Source organism: Crassostrea angulata, chromosome 2 (genome assembly GCF_025612915.1).
Source record: "Crassostrea angulata isolate pt1a10 chromosome 2, ASM2561291v2, whole genome shotgun sequence".
Lineage (NCBI taxonomy): Eukaryota > Metazoa > Mollusca > Bivalvia > Ostreida > Ostreidae > Magallana > Magallana angulata.
In genome coordinates, this window is record NC_069112.1 from 34,383,133 (window position 1) to 34,397,415 (window position 14,283).

Sequence of the window (14,283 nt, forward strand, 5' to 3'; positions counted from 1 at the left end):
ATCGTTATGGGAAGGGGAATATAAATTGCAGAAAACAAAGAATGACCTTTATTCAAAGCGGAGAAAACCTCGAAAGAGTAGAAAAAGGGGGTGCATATTTAAAATTCTTCTTCTCAAGAACTACTGAGTCAAATTCAACGTAGTTTAGCATAAATCCTCCTTATGGGAAGGAAAATATAAATTGCAAAATTTAAGGGCTAATTCTATTTCAAATTTGAGTATATATAATAAGACAGAGAAGATGGAGGTCAGTTAGTTTAACTTCGGGCTTGATATTTCATATATCGAAAACCAGTCTATGTTAGAAGCAGCCATCTTGAAGTTGAACGGAGATGAATTTGGTTGTTGTGCAGCAGTTAACGTGTGAAGGGAATATTTGAAACATTCAAAATATATTTGTGCCGTTTAGGTGAAGTAAATTGAGGTTAAATATTTCAATGCGTTGACATTTTAATTTGTGACGGTGGTTTTAGCTTGCTTTGATTTTCGTTTAGCATGTTTAGTTTAACTTGAGAGGAACCGTCTTTATTTTCGAATTTAAATTTTTAACGTGTAGACCGGTTAATCAGACAGCTGACTGTTTAAATGTACCTGCACAAAATCTGACGCACTAACAACATTTTATAGAATACTATTCATTATGTTGGTACATGTAATTCAGTACGATCTCTACGTAATGGTTGATTAATGTAACATGTTTTATTAAGATGCTCAGCAATTTCAATCTAAACGGAGATTATTCTCGCTGCTAGAAATATAAAAGTATATATATGATGAAACATGAATTGTGTTTTTTCTTTGTTTTAGTGCATTTTTCTATAGTTTTAATTGTTAACAAATTTATATTTACTAACCTGAGAGTAAAGCTTCTAGTTATAAGCAAGATACAGAGCTTTGAGCGCAATGCTATTGTATGTTTGTACACAAAGCTGAGGTCATGCTTTAGTTCATTTATATTTTAAATGCAGCTATGCTGAATAGGAAATACCAGATTTAAAAATCTTAAAGTTGAATGTAATAAAATCATGTGAACAAAAACATGACTCGCACCAAGCGATGTATTTTTCTTATAATTCTACGATTGACGCTGAAATTTTGGTTGATCAATAGAAATGTCTTGCTAAAAGGATGATATGCTGTAACTACTTTCTGGTGTCCCTTCTTCAACGATGAATTGCATAAAATCTACACAAATTGTTCATAGTTTTTCGAACACAAGTAAATGAAAACGACGTCTTTTAAACAGTTTCAATAGTCCTGACACATTATTATTATGAAGATAAAAGCATTATCGATGTTCTTAAAAATATTGCAACGGAAAATCATCTTTGTTTGTAGACATCTGTTGGTTTTTTTTCACCAATAAAATGAAAATAATGGGTGAGCCTTTGGTAGAATAGAGCGACATGACTGCCAATACATGGATTTGAATTATAACTCTTTCACATATTTGACAACATTTTTCAGTTAAGTTTATTCATCAATGAAGTGAGTAAGGAAATGGAACATCATACGAAATGAATTCATGCCTGGTAAACGACAATCGTTTATAATGGAGAAAGCCTACTAAATTTTTCAATGTTTTTAATTTGAGGAATTGAGCGCATTCATTCTGGTGCATCGATGTTCATTTATCTTCTTTCGCATATAGGATTTTTAAAAAATAAAATACAACTAGAGCAAAGCTCGTTGCAAAGCAACGAGTGGGTCTTCCGTTAATGTCGGATGTAAAGCTGGAAGTTCCTGTAAGAAGCAGAGCTCCTAAACCAATAACAAAAGTAACTAAAGTAAAAAGATGAAAACAATCGAATTATTCCTGGTACGACTTAACAATATCCGAATCATTTTAAGTACGACTTAACAAAAACCTTTCTGATTTCAAGAACGACTTAACAAAAAAATCCGAATGTGTTTAAGTACGACTAAGCAATTATTTTTGGTACGAGTTAATTTCACTTTAAACAAAACGCTATTTTTTAAACCAAGGACGCAGAATCAAAATTTCCGGAAAAATCAATTTTTAAACCCCGATATCTCTGTAATGCATCGTCCGATTCAAAAACGGATTTCAGTTTTGAACTCAGCATAAAAATTACTGTAAGATACGTACGTAAAATTTTAAAAATTGAAAAACATGAAAATTCAAAAAAATTGGTTTTGCTTCCGGTTTCGACCGGAAGTGGCCGAATTGAGTTTCCAGCCTTATGTCATAAGTAAAACGATTGTTCTACCTTCTCTGTAAATCTCATAGCTTTATCTTAAATCAAAAATGAGAAAAGCTCCGGACAAAATCACTTTTTAAAACGTGAAAAACGTCAATATCTGACGAAATTGATGACGTCATCAAATAATTTTTTCATATCATAGAGATCCTTTAGATACACATTACACCTGTAAATTTTAAAACAATCGATGCAAGCGTTTTTGAAATATTTGAGTTGGAAAAAAAATAAAAAGAATAATAATAATAAGAACTAGAGCAAAGCTCGTTGCAAAGCAACGAGTGGGTCTTCCGTTAATGTCGGAAGTAAAGCTGGAAGTTCCTGTAAGAAGCAGAGCTCTTAAACCAATAACAAGAGCAACTAAAATAAAAAGATGAAAAATCGAATTATTCCTGGTACGACTTAACAAAATCCGAATGATTTTAAGTACGACTTAACAAAAACCTTTCTGATTTCAAGAACGACTTAACAAAAAAAATCCGAATGTGTTACAGAACGACTTAACAATTACTTTTTAGGTACAAGTTAATTTAACCAAGAACTTGATACTAATTTCTTAACCAAAAACGCGGAATCAAAATTTCCGGAAAAATCATTTTTTGAACTTGTATATCTCTGTAATGCATCGTCCGATTTTAAAACGGCTTTCAGTGTTAGATTCAGCTTAATAAGTTCTATAAAACACATATTCATTTTTGATTTGATCAGAAAATTCATTTTTTCGAAAAATTTGATTCCCTTCCGGTTTCGACCGGAAGTGACAGATTTTCATTTCCAGCCTTATTACAGATGTAAATCGATTAAATCATAACCATTGAAAATTTCAAGCCTCTGTCTTAAAGCGTTTTTGAGAAACGCCGCGGACAAAATGACTTTTTGAAAATTTTAAAAATGACGTAACGTAAAAACGGAAGTGACGTTTTCAAAGAAACTTCACAAACTTTGAGGTATTATAGTTGCACACAACCTCTGAAAATTTCATCAAAATCGGTTGTAAACTTTTTGAGTTATAAAGCCGAAAAGGAGTCAGAAAAAAAAATAAAAAGAACTAGAGCAAAGCTCGTTGCAAAGCAACGAGTGGGTCTTCCGTTAATGTTGAAAGTAAAGCTGGAAGTTCCTGTAAGAAGCAGAGCTCTTTAACCAATAACAAGAGTAACTAAAATAAAAAGATGAAAAAAATCGAATTATTCCTGGTACGACTTAACAAAATCCGAATGATTTTAAGAACGACTTAACAAAAACCTTTCTGATTTCAAGAACGACTTAACAAAAAAAATCCGAATGTGTCCAAGTACGACTTAACAATTATTTTTGGAACAAGTTAATATTACTTTGAACATTACGCTATTTTTTAAACCAAGGACGCGGAATCAAAATTTCCGGAAAAATCAATTTTTAAACCCCGATATCTCTGTAATGCATTGTCCGATTTTAAAACGGCTTTCAGTGTTAGATTCAGCTTAATAAGCTCTACAAAACACATATACATTTTTGATTAAATCAGAAAATTCATTTTTTCAAAAAATTTGTTTTACTTCCGGTTTCGACCGGAAGTGATAGATTTTCATTTCCAGCCTTATTACAGAGGTAAATCGATCAAATCATAACCATTCAAAATTTCAAGCCTCTATCTTAAAGCGTTTTTGAGAAAAGTCCGGGACAAAATGACTTTTTGAAATTTTTAAAAATGACGTCACGTCAAAACGGAGGTGACGTTCTCTTTAAAACTTTTACATTTTTGAGGGACGCCAACTTGCAAAAATCTCTGAAAATTTCATCAAAATCGGTTAAAAATCTTTTGAGTTATGAGGCAAAAAAGGAGTCAGAAGAAAAGAAAAAGAATAATAATAATAATAAAAAGAAACCGAAGAATAACAAGAGGGTCTTCCGTTGAAAACGGAAGACCCTAATAATAACTAGAGCAAAGCTCGTTGCAAAGCAACGAGTGGGTTTTCCTTTAATGTCGAAAGCAACGCTAGAAGTACGTCTAAGAAGCAGAGTTCTTAATCTAGTAACAAAGAAACCTAAGTACAAAAAGATAAAAAAAAAATTGAATGATTCTTGGTACAACTTAACATAATCCGAATGTTTTTAAGTACGACTTAACCAAAAACCCTTAACCATTTTAAGAACGACTTAACAAAAAAAAACAATGTGTTTAAGTACGACTTAACAAATTTGACTTCATTTTAGGTACAAGTTTACTTTACCTTGAACTAACATCTTTTTTCTTAACCAAGAATGCAAAATTAAAATTTATGTAAAAAATCAATTTTGTTTAAAACATAATTCTGAGCAACTTTTCCTCTTCACTGCTTTTCAAAGGGTTGACCTTTCGTACTGTGTGCTCGTTGCGTCATTAATTGTCAGAAACTTATCGATGTAAAGTTTACTTTACTGTACCTCTGTGAATATTTTCTATGTAAAATTACTATGAACCAGACAACATTGAAATGGTGAACATTTCAAAGGGCCCCGCTTATGTTATTTCAGAGAATTCTGCTTTGACCTTGACCTATAACTTGAAATTTTTCCAGCTGGCATAGAACTTTTAATTCAATTTCATTCCCCCTAACATACATGCACTTTTGTTCAATCTGACCAAGATTAAGCATATTTGGAAAATAATCTACTGTCTAAAACTAATTTTAAAAAGATCTGCTATGACCTTCACATTGACAGACTTGGTTCAGGGTCACTGCACGCCAATTTACCAATAAACTCTGTAAAGGTAAAATATTAGCCAAATAGGGGCTAAACGGAGAGTATATCTATGCTCTTAAAATATGGATTTTTGTGTGATCACTAGAAGGAGCCCGCATAAACATGCCTTTTTATCTAATTTAAAATAGTATCCATGCTATCTGCCCATGGTGAATAGTCATCAAAACCATTCATCAGCAGAATTTGATTTCCCTCCTTTTTAAGGTGGTATGGGACATCTGTCGATATTAATGTGGATTAAAGTACTATATAATTGAAAAATTTTCACCGGTTTAGAATTTTCAAATTTTACAATATTTAACCAAAAAATAGCTTTAAAAAATATTTGAAAAGGTAAAAATTGTAAAAACCCCAGCGGGATTCGAACTCATGACTTACAGGTTCCTAGTAAACCCTCTAACCCACTGTGCTAAGGAGTTAGGTGACCATTTTTGAAAAGAAACTACATGTACTTATATAATTACACTTTATTTTATTGTTTATTTCGATAAACAATACATCACAATAAACTTGCTATTGTCCTCATACCCAGTAAATACTAAATAGGCATATAATATCCCATCCATCTACATTTCATGTTATATAACCTCCCGTTTGTAACCTTCAATTTCACTGTAAAGTCAACATATCTGTCATAGCCGCAAGTTTCACAATTTATTTCTGCTTCTCATGTACTTAAAATTAGGGGCCTTAATATTGCTTACCAATTCCAACAAGAGACATCCCTCTAACTATTGATAATCATTAAAATTCATTTCATGAATCTACGCAACAATGATAAACCTTCAAGTACAGTCACTCTCAATTTTACAAAAATATTGACGGTACTTTATCCGAAACTGTTCCTTGTACCTTTAACTTTGTACACTAACATTTTTATGAAAAGACGGTTTGTCTTAGAATAAGAAAGCTAATGCAATTCTGAGAAAAAGAATACCACATATTGCCAATTCCATTGAGGTTTAATAAAAATATGGCCATTTAAGTGAACCCACCATTTCCAATTTCCTTTAGTAAACACAGATTTACAGGGTTCTCCATAGTAAAACATCTTTGCCCGACCTTTTAGAGGTCAACTTTTGTTCAACCACCTTGAAAAAGAAACCTTATTCAATACAACATATGCCCACATGATATAATCATGATAAAAGCTTCACATCACTTAGAAATACCCTTACATGTATACCCCCCCCCCCCCCCAATCTTTTGATTTTCATAAAAGGTAATGGTTTGAAATGTTTTACCTAATTTTATGAAACGTGTGGCAATTTCCCTAAGTAATTTCTCACACATATTTGAAAACAATCATCAATGATTCTAAAATTTGATCTTTATTTGTTTATTGAATGATTTGTACCATTTTAATTAACAAATAGACAGCTGTCCTGCTTGTGATTTCTTGTTTTCATGAAAAAAGTAAGCTAATTAACAATCATATTTAGTGAATATCTAACCTATTCTGATTTCTAGTCTCCTTCTAACCATGCTAAAACAGTAAGTTACAACCTACAAGTTAGACATCTGCCTTAAATTAGAATTAAATTCAAACACACTCAGGTAGCTGGAGAGAGAGTTGATTTCAATGAAAAATGTTCAAATTTGACATGTTTTTCTACTTTTTTATGCATATATACCTTAGAAAGGTAGAAATAGGTTGTTTCTTGTTCATTTCAAAAGTAATTATCATAGCAGATGTTATTTCAAAGTCAAATGTACATTTACATATCCTACATGTAATCTTAATGCAGACAATTAAATAGAGGGGGGGGGGGGTTCAATTATGTAAACACATCTAAATATCTTTATGAAATAAAAAATAAAGGAATCATAATTGTATACTTTTATTGAAAAACAAATTTTCACAGCAATTATGAATTTCTTTAAACAGCCTTAATTTTGTTTTCATAATTTCTTATCAAACACAAACCACAACATGGCATGATGCTTTCTTCAAGTTCCATCATTGTTCATGCATTATCGGATTTAATTTGAATTACCGGTAAATAGTCTGTAGAACACAAGGAATATGCATGTGGATTGAGGTGACAGGTTAATCTCAGGAGCTGACCCACAAGAATCAACAGGTACCGGTAAAAGCCATGTGGTAACAAGAGTCTGTTTTGAGCTGAAATAAATAAAAAAAATAATTAGCTGTGTTTACATACATGTACTAGTAATAGCTGTGTTTACATTAACATATGCATAGTATTTCTGTAAAAAATACACTGACCATGCAGTGTAATAAGTATGACATATCCCAATACATGACATAACATTTAGGCAGTACAAGATCAAAAATTTGCATATCAAGTCATAATATAATACATGTATTAAAAATTTTCATAGGTATAAACACTTATCAAATTGAGAAAGAGAGAGAGTTTGAGAGAGAGAGAGAGTTTATTACCGTACTTGTAGTGCAACAGTCAATATTTCAATTCGTAAATCACAAACGAATATTACCCACCGAACAGCGTCAAAAGTACATGTACTGGTATTAGCTTCTGGTATACCATTTTTTATCATTTCTACTGTGTTTTTTTTTTTGGCAAATAAATTTAGCGAGGGTTTTTGTTTATTTTCTTATAAATTACATGTTTTAAAAACAATACTACGTGTAATAACTAGCGTATATTTCGTGCGCCATAAATTGCAAGTTTTTTGTAAATATCATTTACTTGCATGATAGGTATATATGGTCTAACCAAAATTTTCTTCATAAAGCTACATCTGTATGTACCACATATATGTTTTGTCACAAGTATACATTTTTAAAAAAAATACCCAAATTCCAACAGTTTAAATAAACTCAACTCATTCTCTGATAAGTTCATTGTGTTTTGTGCGTGCATATCTTATTTGTCTGCTGCAACAGCAGCCAATCAGCGGTAAGCTGAATCCACAAAAAGAAAGTTTGTGTTTTAGGAGCGGGTAAATTGTTTATGCGACACTGTCAAGAAAACCACACCAAATAATAACAAAAAACATAAATATTCACTTAAATGTATTCTGTTGTAAAGTAAAGGTTTTTAACACTTATTGCATCTTGCAAAACATGTGATGACCTTAATCATCTGTCATATATCTGATATACATGTATATGTAAAAGATGGGAGAAATAACGACGGAACAAAGTGGGATTCGAACCTCGCCCTCTTAATCTCTAGTCAAGTGCTCTATCAACTGAGCTACATGTATCTGGCACCGGTATTCAAACCAGTCTGACCGTCACATTCCTCCCCCTTAAATGATCTTCACCCTCGAAGATCATCCCTGGCAGGATCGAGTTAACCTGTTAGTTCCAGGGGTTGGTCACAACACCAATATTGTAACAGGATGGGAGAAATAATGAAGGACCAAACCGGGATTTCAACCTGGGCCCCCTGAATCTCTAGTCAGGTGCTCTACCAACTGAGCTATCTGGCACTGGTATTGAAAACGGTCTGATCGTCACATATATAAAGAATTATTCTAAACAATGTTGTTCAATAAAAAATAACACTCGCAACCTTCAGTTTTTGTCTGTAATTAATCAATATTGGCGTGCGATCAGTTCTCGCCGAGTACCATTTCTCACCAGTGCATTGTTACGTCATTTTATCAACACATAAAATTAGATAAGAAAATATGATGTAACAGTGCACCAGCGAGAAATGGTCCTCGGCGAGAACTGCTCGCACGCCAGTAGTCAGATTAAAAAAAGAGAATAAAAAATTACATTTAAAACATTAACAAGGACAATTTAAGTACACATCATAACTGCTAAACTAGAAAAATTATGTGAACTGGTAGAATGGTAGGCATAGTTCTAACTTGTAACCTACATGTACAAGTACATGTACCGGGTACCCGTTGGTCTGCTAAACCTCTTTAATGATACAATGATCGGCATCATAAAGATATTAAAGTCATGTTTTAACTCTGAAGTCTGAAGTATACAATTTTATTTACTTGAAGTTACGTCTACAGGGTATTCATGACTACATTTGGAGTCTTCTGCACAAGAATATATGATATGTTTCTAATTAGACCCTGCTGTGAATACTGAGTTGAAAATTCACAATCTGTTATTTTTTTAAATAGATAAATTCAGTTACCCTTTCTAGTCCCCCATGAACCTCGAGCGAGTCTAAACATCCATGAAACAAGTAAAAATTACACGTTAGTAAACAAACACCCACACCATAACAAAAACATCTAACAGTGTGCACGTACTTACATGGAGTGCGGGACGGTTCGCCCCTAAAGACCTTTCGCGCTGAGACGTTTCGCCCCGAGATGTTTCGCGCCTATTAATTATGTGGTAACAGTAAATTGATATCAGCATGGAGAGCCTCCAAATAATGAGTTATAACACCTTAGGGTAATTAGAAATTTGATGAGACACACAATTATGATTGCTTGATTTAGATGTTTTGCGGCTTTTAATTATGTGGTAACAGTAAATTGATATTAACCTACCATTGAGAGCCTCCAAATAAGTTAATATACAGCTCATATTGCTTTAACAATAACTTATAACAAATTTATATTACTTACCAGACATTCTCAGATGAATCTTTCAACTTCAACACTGAATTGATGATGATGAAAATGGAGAAGGGATCTTCGCATATGTAGCCGCTAGTTCTCATAATTAACACCCGTCTCATAATTAATTTCTCCTCTTTAGCTTGACATGGAGAGCCTCCAAATTAGTTATAATATCTTAATTAGAAAACCGATTCAGACACTTAATAATGATTGCTAAACAAACATAATTATATTTGAACGTGGATAGGATAATCGCTTTTTACATTATTAAACTTATCAGTGAATGTACCACATTAAACATGATCATTTGTAGATATGTTTTCAATAAAGTCAAGTTTAATTACATATGTACATGCATGCATATATATATATAATATTTGCCTGAAAACATCGCAATATATATAATAAATAATATAGGTGCGAAACGTCTCAGCGCGAAAGGTCTTTAGGAGCGAAACGTCTCAGGGCGAAACGTCAATAGGGGCGAAACGTCCCGTTCCCCTTACATGTACATCTATACTATATACTAAATTTTAACCAGTTAACAAGAAACTTTAAAAGGAGTAAAAGCCTCACCTTCTTCAGTAACATCCACATAAATCACACACTTTAATGTCCATCTTTTCTCCTTTATTACTCGTAGCTTATCAACGGCTGATCGTCGACAGAAGTGTGGCTGTCCTAATTTCCTCGTAAACGATTCACACGAGAAAAATATCCTCCTTAAACAAATATGTAGTATTGTTCCCTGTGCATGTTCATATGTTTCACAGCAAATTGAAAATGCATGTGTACACCGAAAGAATACACAACTTCTCTTCTGCATTACGGCTCTCTCTTTTCTACAATGCCGTTCGTTAATGTTTACATTCGGCGCGCGCGCGGGGGTTACAAACAGGGGCGCCCCGACAAATAGTTGCACATAGAACGTTTAAATAATGTGTGTTCATTAAATTCATAAATGATATAGATGAAAAAATGAAATTGAATCACATCAATTTATCTAAGACGCAACACAACGTAATGCAGTAAATGCCTGGGCCTTAATGTGGCATTTGTTCGCTTGTGTGTCTATGTAGACATATTAACTCGTTCATGTACGATTCTCACATATTTGTTTTATGAAATTTGAAAAGAAATATAGCACAGAACTTGTTTAATTTGATACCAAATGACATTATTTAATATATTAACAATAACTGAATTAATTTTTTTTCATAAAATGATAACGATTTTTGCTATCAGAAAAATACGTGTATGAGCTGCTGACCCCTAATTATAGGGGCCAACCCTTTTTTCTTAATTTTAAATGAAAGCTCTCGTTATTCTAAACAACTTTTGTTCTATATGTATTAACAAAATATTTTTAGTTTAAAGGTTATAATACAAAAAGCAACAAAATTTCAGCCCCGAAAAAATCTTAAACTTTGGCGACAAATAGCTCAAAAACTAACAAAGAAATTACCAAATTTTTCATGCCAGCAAAACTATAAAATGTTACCGACAATTTCGCCAAATTTCTTGCATCTATCATCTGTAGTTCCCGAGATCAACTCTGGACAAAAGACCCCCCAATTTTCAATTAAAGGGCAATAACTCATAACCGGAAGTGAATTTTAAAAATTTGAAAAAAACGTCCCTAGACCTTAACATTGTCTACATACCCTGAAAGTTTCATAACAATCAGACAACAAATGTACGAGAAATGGCCTACACAAAATTTGCGGATAAAAAAAAAAATAATAATAAGAAACAGTAGAATAACAGAAGGGTTTTCCGTTGAAAAACGGAAAACCCTAATAATAATAGAAAGAAACAATAGAATAACAAGAGGGTCTTCCGTTGGAAACGGAAGACCCTAATAAGAAAAAAAAGAAACCGTAGAAAAACAAAAGGGTCTTCCGTTGAAAACGGAAGACCCTAATAACGATAGTCCGTCCCAAGTTATTGCTTCCAACACTTGTTGATGATTTTTAATAAAAATACACATACCTGTGAAAGAAGTACAGTTATAATTGATGAAATGGAAAATATTGAAGATATCTTCATTGACAAATTATCCCTTTTCTCTCATAAAAGTTTACAGGGATGAAAACAAATTTCTTACGGAGATTTATAATGGGAAATATTTACATCTTTTCTCCATTCGGAAGTACTTGGGACACCCCGTAGACTTTTTATTTTGGGATGTGTATTGTAACCTAAAGTGGTAGAGGGGGCGTTTCAAAACAGATAATCTGGACATTTTTCATATTAGTGGATGACCGTAGTTTAAGCACAAATGTACTTATCATTATCAAAATATCAAGCGAAGTGGTGGAATAAAAAAATCGGGACAAAGTATAGTAAGTAGTGGAGTGAAAAAATGTACCTCTATGCTCTCATGTATTTTAATTGTATATAAAGTGATGGGGGGGGGGGGGGGGGGAGGCTATAATAAAGGGAACTTGAAGTTAACTGTGAACACCAACTGAAAATTTAGTTATTTATATTGGATATGGCATTATTTTCTGTAAAATTGGTATTCCATAAAATTAATTATGTCAAAGATTATGTATGTGCAAAAATCTGGAGTGCGCATGCGTGAACATGTAGGGCAGTGATTTTTTCTGGCAGAGAGATTCTACCAAAAATACAGAATACAATGGACTTAGTGTGAAAAATCTTAGCTAAACATATGTAAGTACACTTTGATAGTGGTTTGTGGACAAATTGTCGTTATTTCATAAATCTGATTGATGATATTCTAAATCCTGAGTCCTGAGTTCAGTGCGCTTGGTCAGTACAACGGTAAACAACAGTGAACATAACTCATCCATACAACTTTGTAACTTACTAGTGTACACGTTAAGCGCCCAATGCTTTAAATGCCTGAGACAAAGAAACGTCCTCTTGATACAATGGAAACAGGTGAAAATTCCAGTGAGTCAAAAGGGGAACACGAGAAAGTACACGATTTTCAGATCAGGGACATTATGAATGGCATCGCTAACATTCAAAATACCTTAGCTAATTTTATGTTACGATTAGATAGCCAAGGACGACACATAGATGAAATAACGAAAGAAATAAGATCGAAAGATGGAATAAATGACAGATTAGAGTGTGTACAAGAACAAGCAAATGACACTTTATACACAATTACAGAGGTTGACCAAAAACAAAAAAAAATGGAACGAGAGATGGCAATGTTAAGAGACTATGTCGTTCGACTAGAATCCCAAGTAAATACCCAAAATTCTCAGATTCTAGAACTGCAATCACGATCGATGGAAAACAATGTTATAGTTAACGGTGTAGAAGAAAAGGCTCCCGAAAAAACAAATCCTGAGAAATTACCATTGATTTTGAAAAATGTATTTATACAAGATATGGGAATGGACGAAACGGTGGTAAATAATCTGCGCATCGAGAAACTGCACAGAATGGGAAGCTTTGATTCCCGCAGAAAATTCCCTAGACCTATACTTATCCAGTTTGCCGACAAACAAAGTAAAGATACAGTTATGAAAAACATAAAAGTTCTGAAGGAAAACAAATCAAGTATCCGCGTTGCACAGCAACTTCCTGAAGAAATGCGCGAAAAAAGGAAACAGCTTTACAATATACAGCAAAAGTATGCAGAGCGCAACATAGACACCAGAATAAAAGGAGACAAATTAGTATTCACCAAGAGTAACTCGGTATATAGGGACAAACTTGGACCCAGACCCACCGCCGATGAAGTTATTTCAGGGGAAGAGGTAAAAACCGTGTTCAGTGCTGGTAACTCTGTAGAAGATAACGGGAACCGCTTCACCGGTCACGCCACCGATGCCACATCGTACAAACAGGTCAGACGATCATTGGTCGAAGTCATGAGACTGGAAGGAGTACCGAGTGCTACCCATAACGTGTACGCCTACCGATTCGAAGGACAAGACGGCGCGATCCACGAAGGTTCGAACGATGATGGGGAGCATGGAGCAGGTAGACAACTATTACGAACACTGGTCGATAACGAAATAAAAAACGCGCTAGTTGTCGTATCGAGATGGTACAGTGGAAACAAACTGGGACCTCGTCGTTTCACCCACATATGCGATGTTGGACTCAGTGCTGTGAAAAACTTGCTCAACAAAGGCTGAATATAAACCCGAACGTGACATGCTCACTGTTTTTGTGTTAAACCATTCCCAGTTAAACGGTTAATTTTTCTTAAAAACGCTATAATGTTGTATCTGTTTATGAAGATGTAGGTAATTACTAAGTGCACGGAAACTTAAGCCTTTTTCTATATATATGAAATGTGAAGTACCTCATATGTGTTCCTTTTTTCTCATTAGCTTTGTTTTTTGTTTTTTTTTTTTTCATAAATTTATTTATTTATATATTTATTTTATATATCACCCAAATTTTTCGTCTTTACCGAACCTACTGAGATTTACAATTCCTGGGTTCATCAGTATAACAGTATGTACTTCATGTCTACTATGTGCCCGAAAAGTTCGGCTTTTTTTTCGATATACGGTGCACGAATATTTCAATCATAATATTGTTTTATTTTTTTTTTTATTTTTTTTCCTAATTTGTTATTAATGATCTTTTTGTAAACCAGTTCATCTTTTTTACCTTATTTATTTTGAATAAGTTATACAGTATTCCGGAATTTATTTATCCACTACGCTGGAGCATTGAGTTTTGATGTTACGTAGCATGTGTTTATATCCGGTTACGAATACTGATATTCATGGAAATGGTTTCTGTAGAAGGTAGTAATGTTTCCTTATTTCTTGTCTTTTTTTCCCCACAAAACACAGTAGGG

General features: G+C 33.4%; 1 protein-coding gene across 1 annotated transcript; it reads left to right on the forward strand.

The window, feature by feature from the left end:
• The first annotated feature begins 12,060 nt into the window (after nucleotides 1-12,060).
• Nucleotides 12,061-13,739, forward strand: LOC128172282 (uncharacterized). Its single transcript, XM_052838075.1, has one exon. The coding sequence runs from the start codon at nucleotides 12,347-12,349 to the stop codon at nucleotides 13,604-13,606; it is 1,260 nt and encodes a 419-aa protein (XP_052694035.1). The 5' UTR covers nucleotides 12,061-12,346; the 3' UTR covers nucleotides 13,607-13,739.
• The last annotated feature ends 544 nt before the right edge of the window (nucleotides 13,740-14,283 follow it).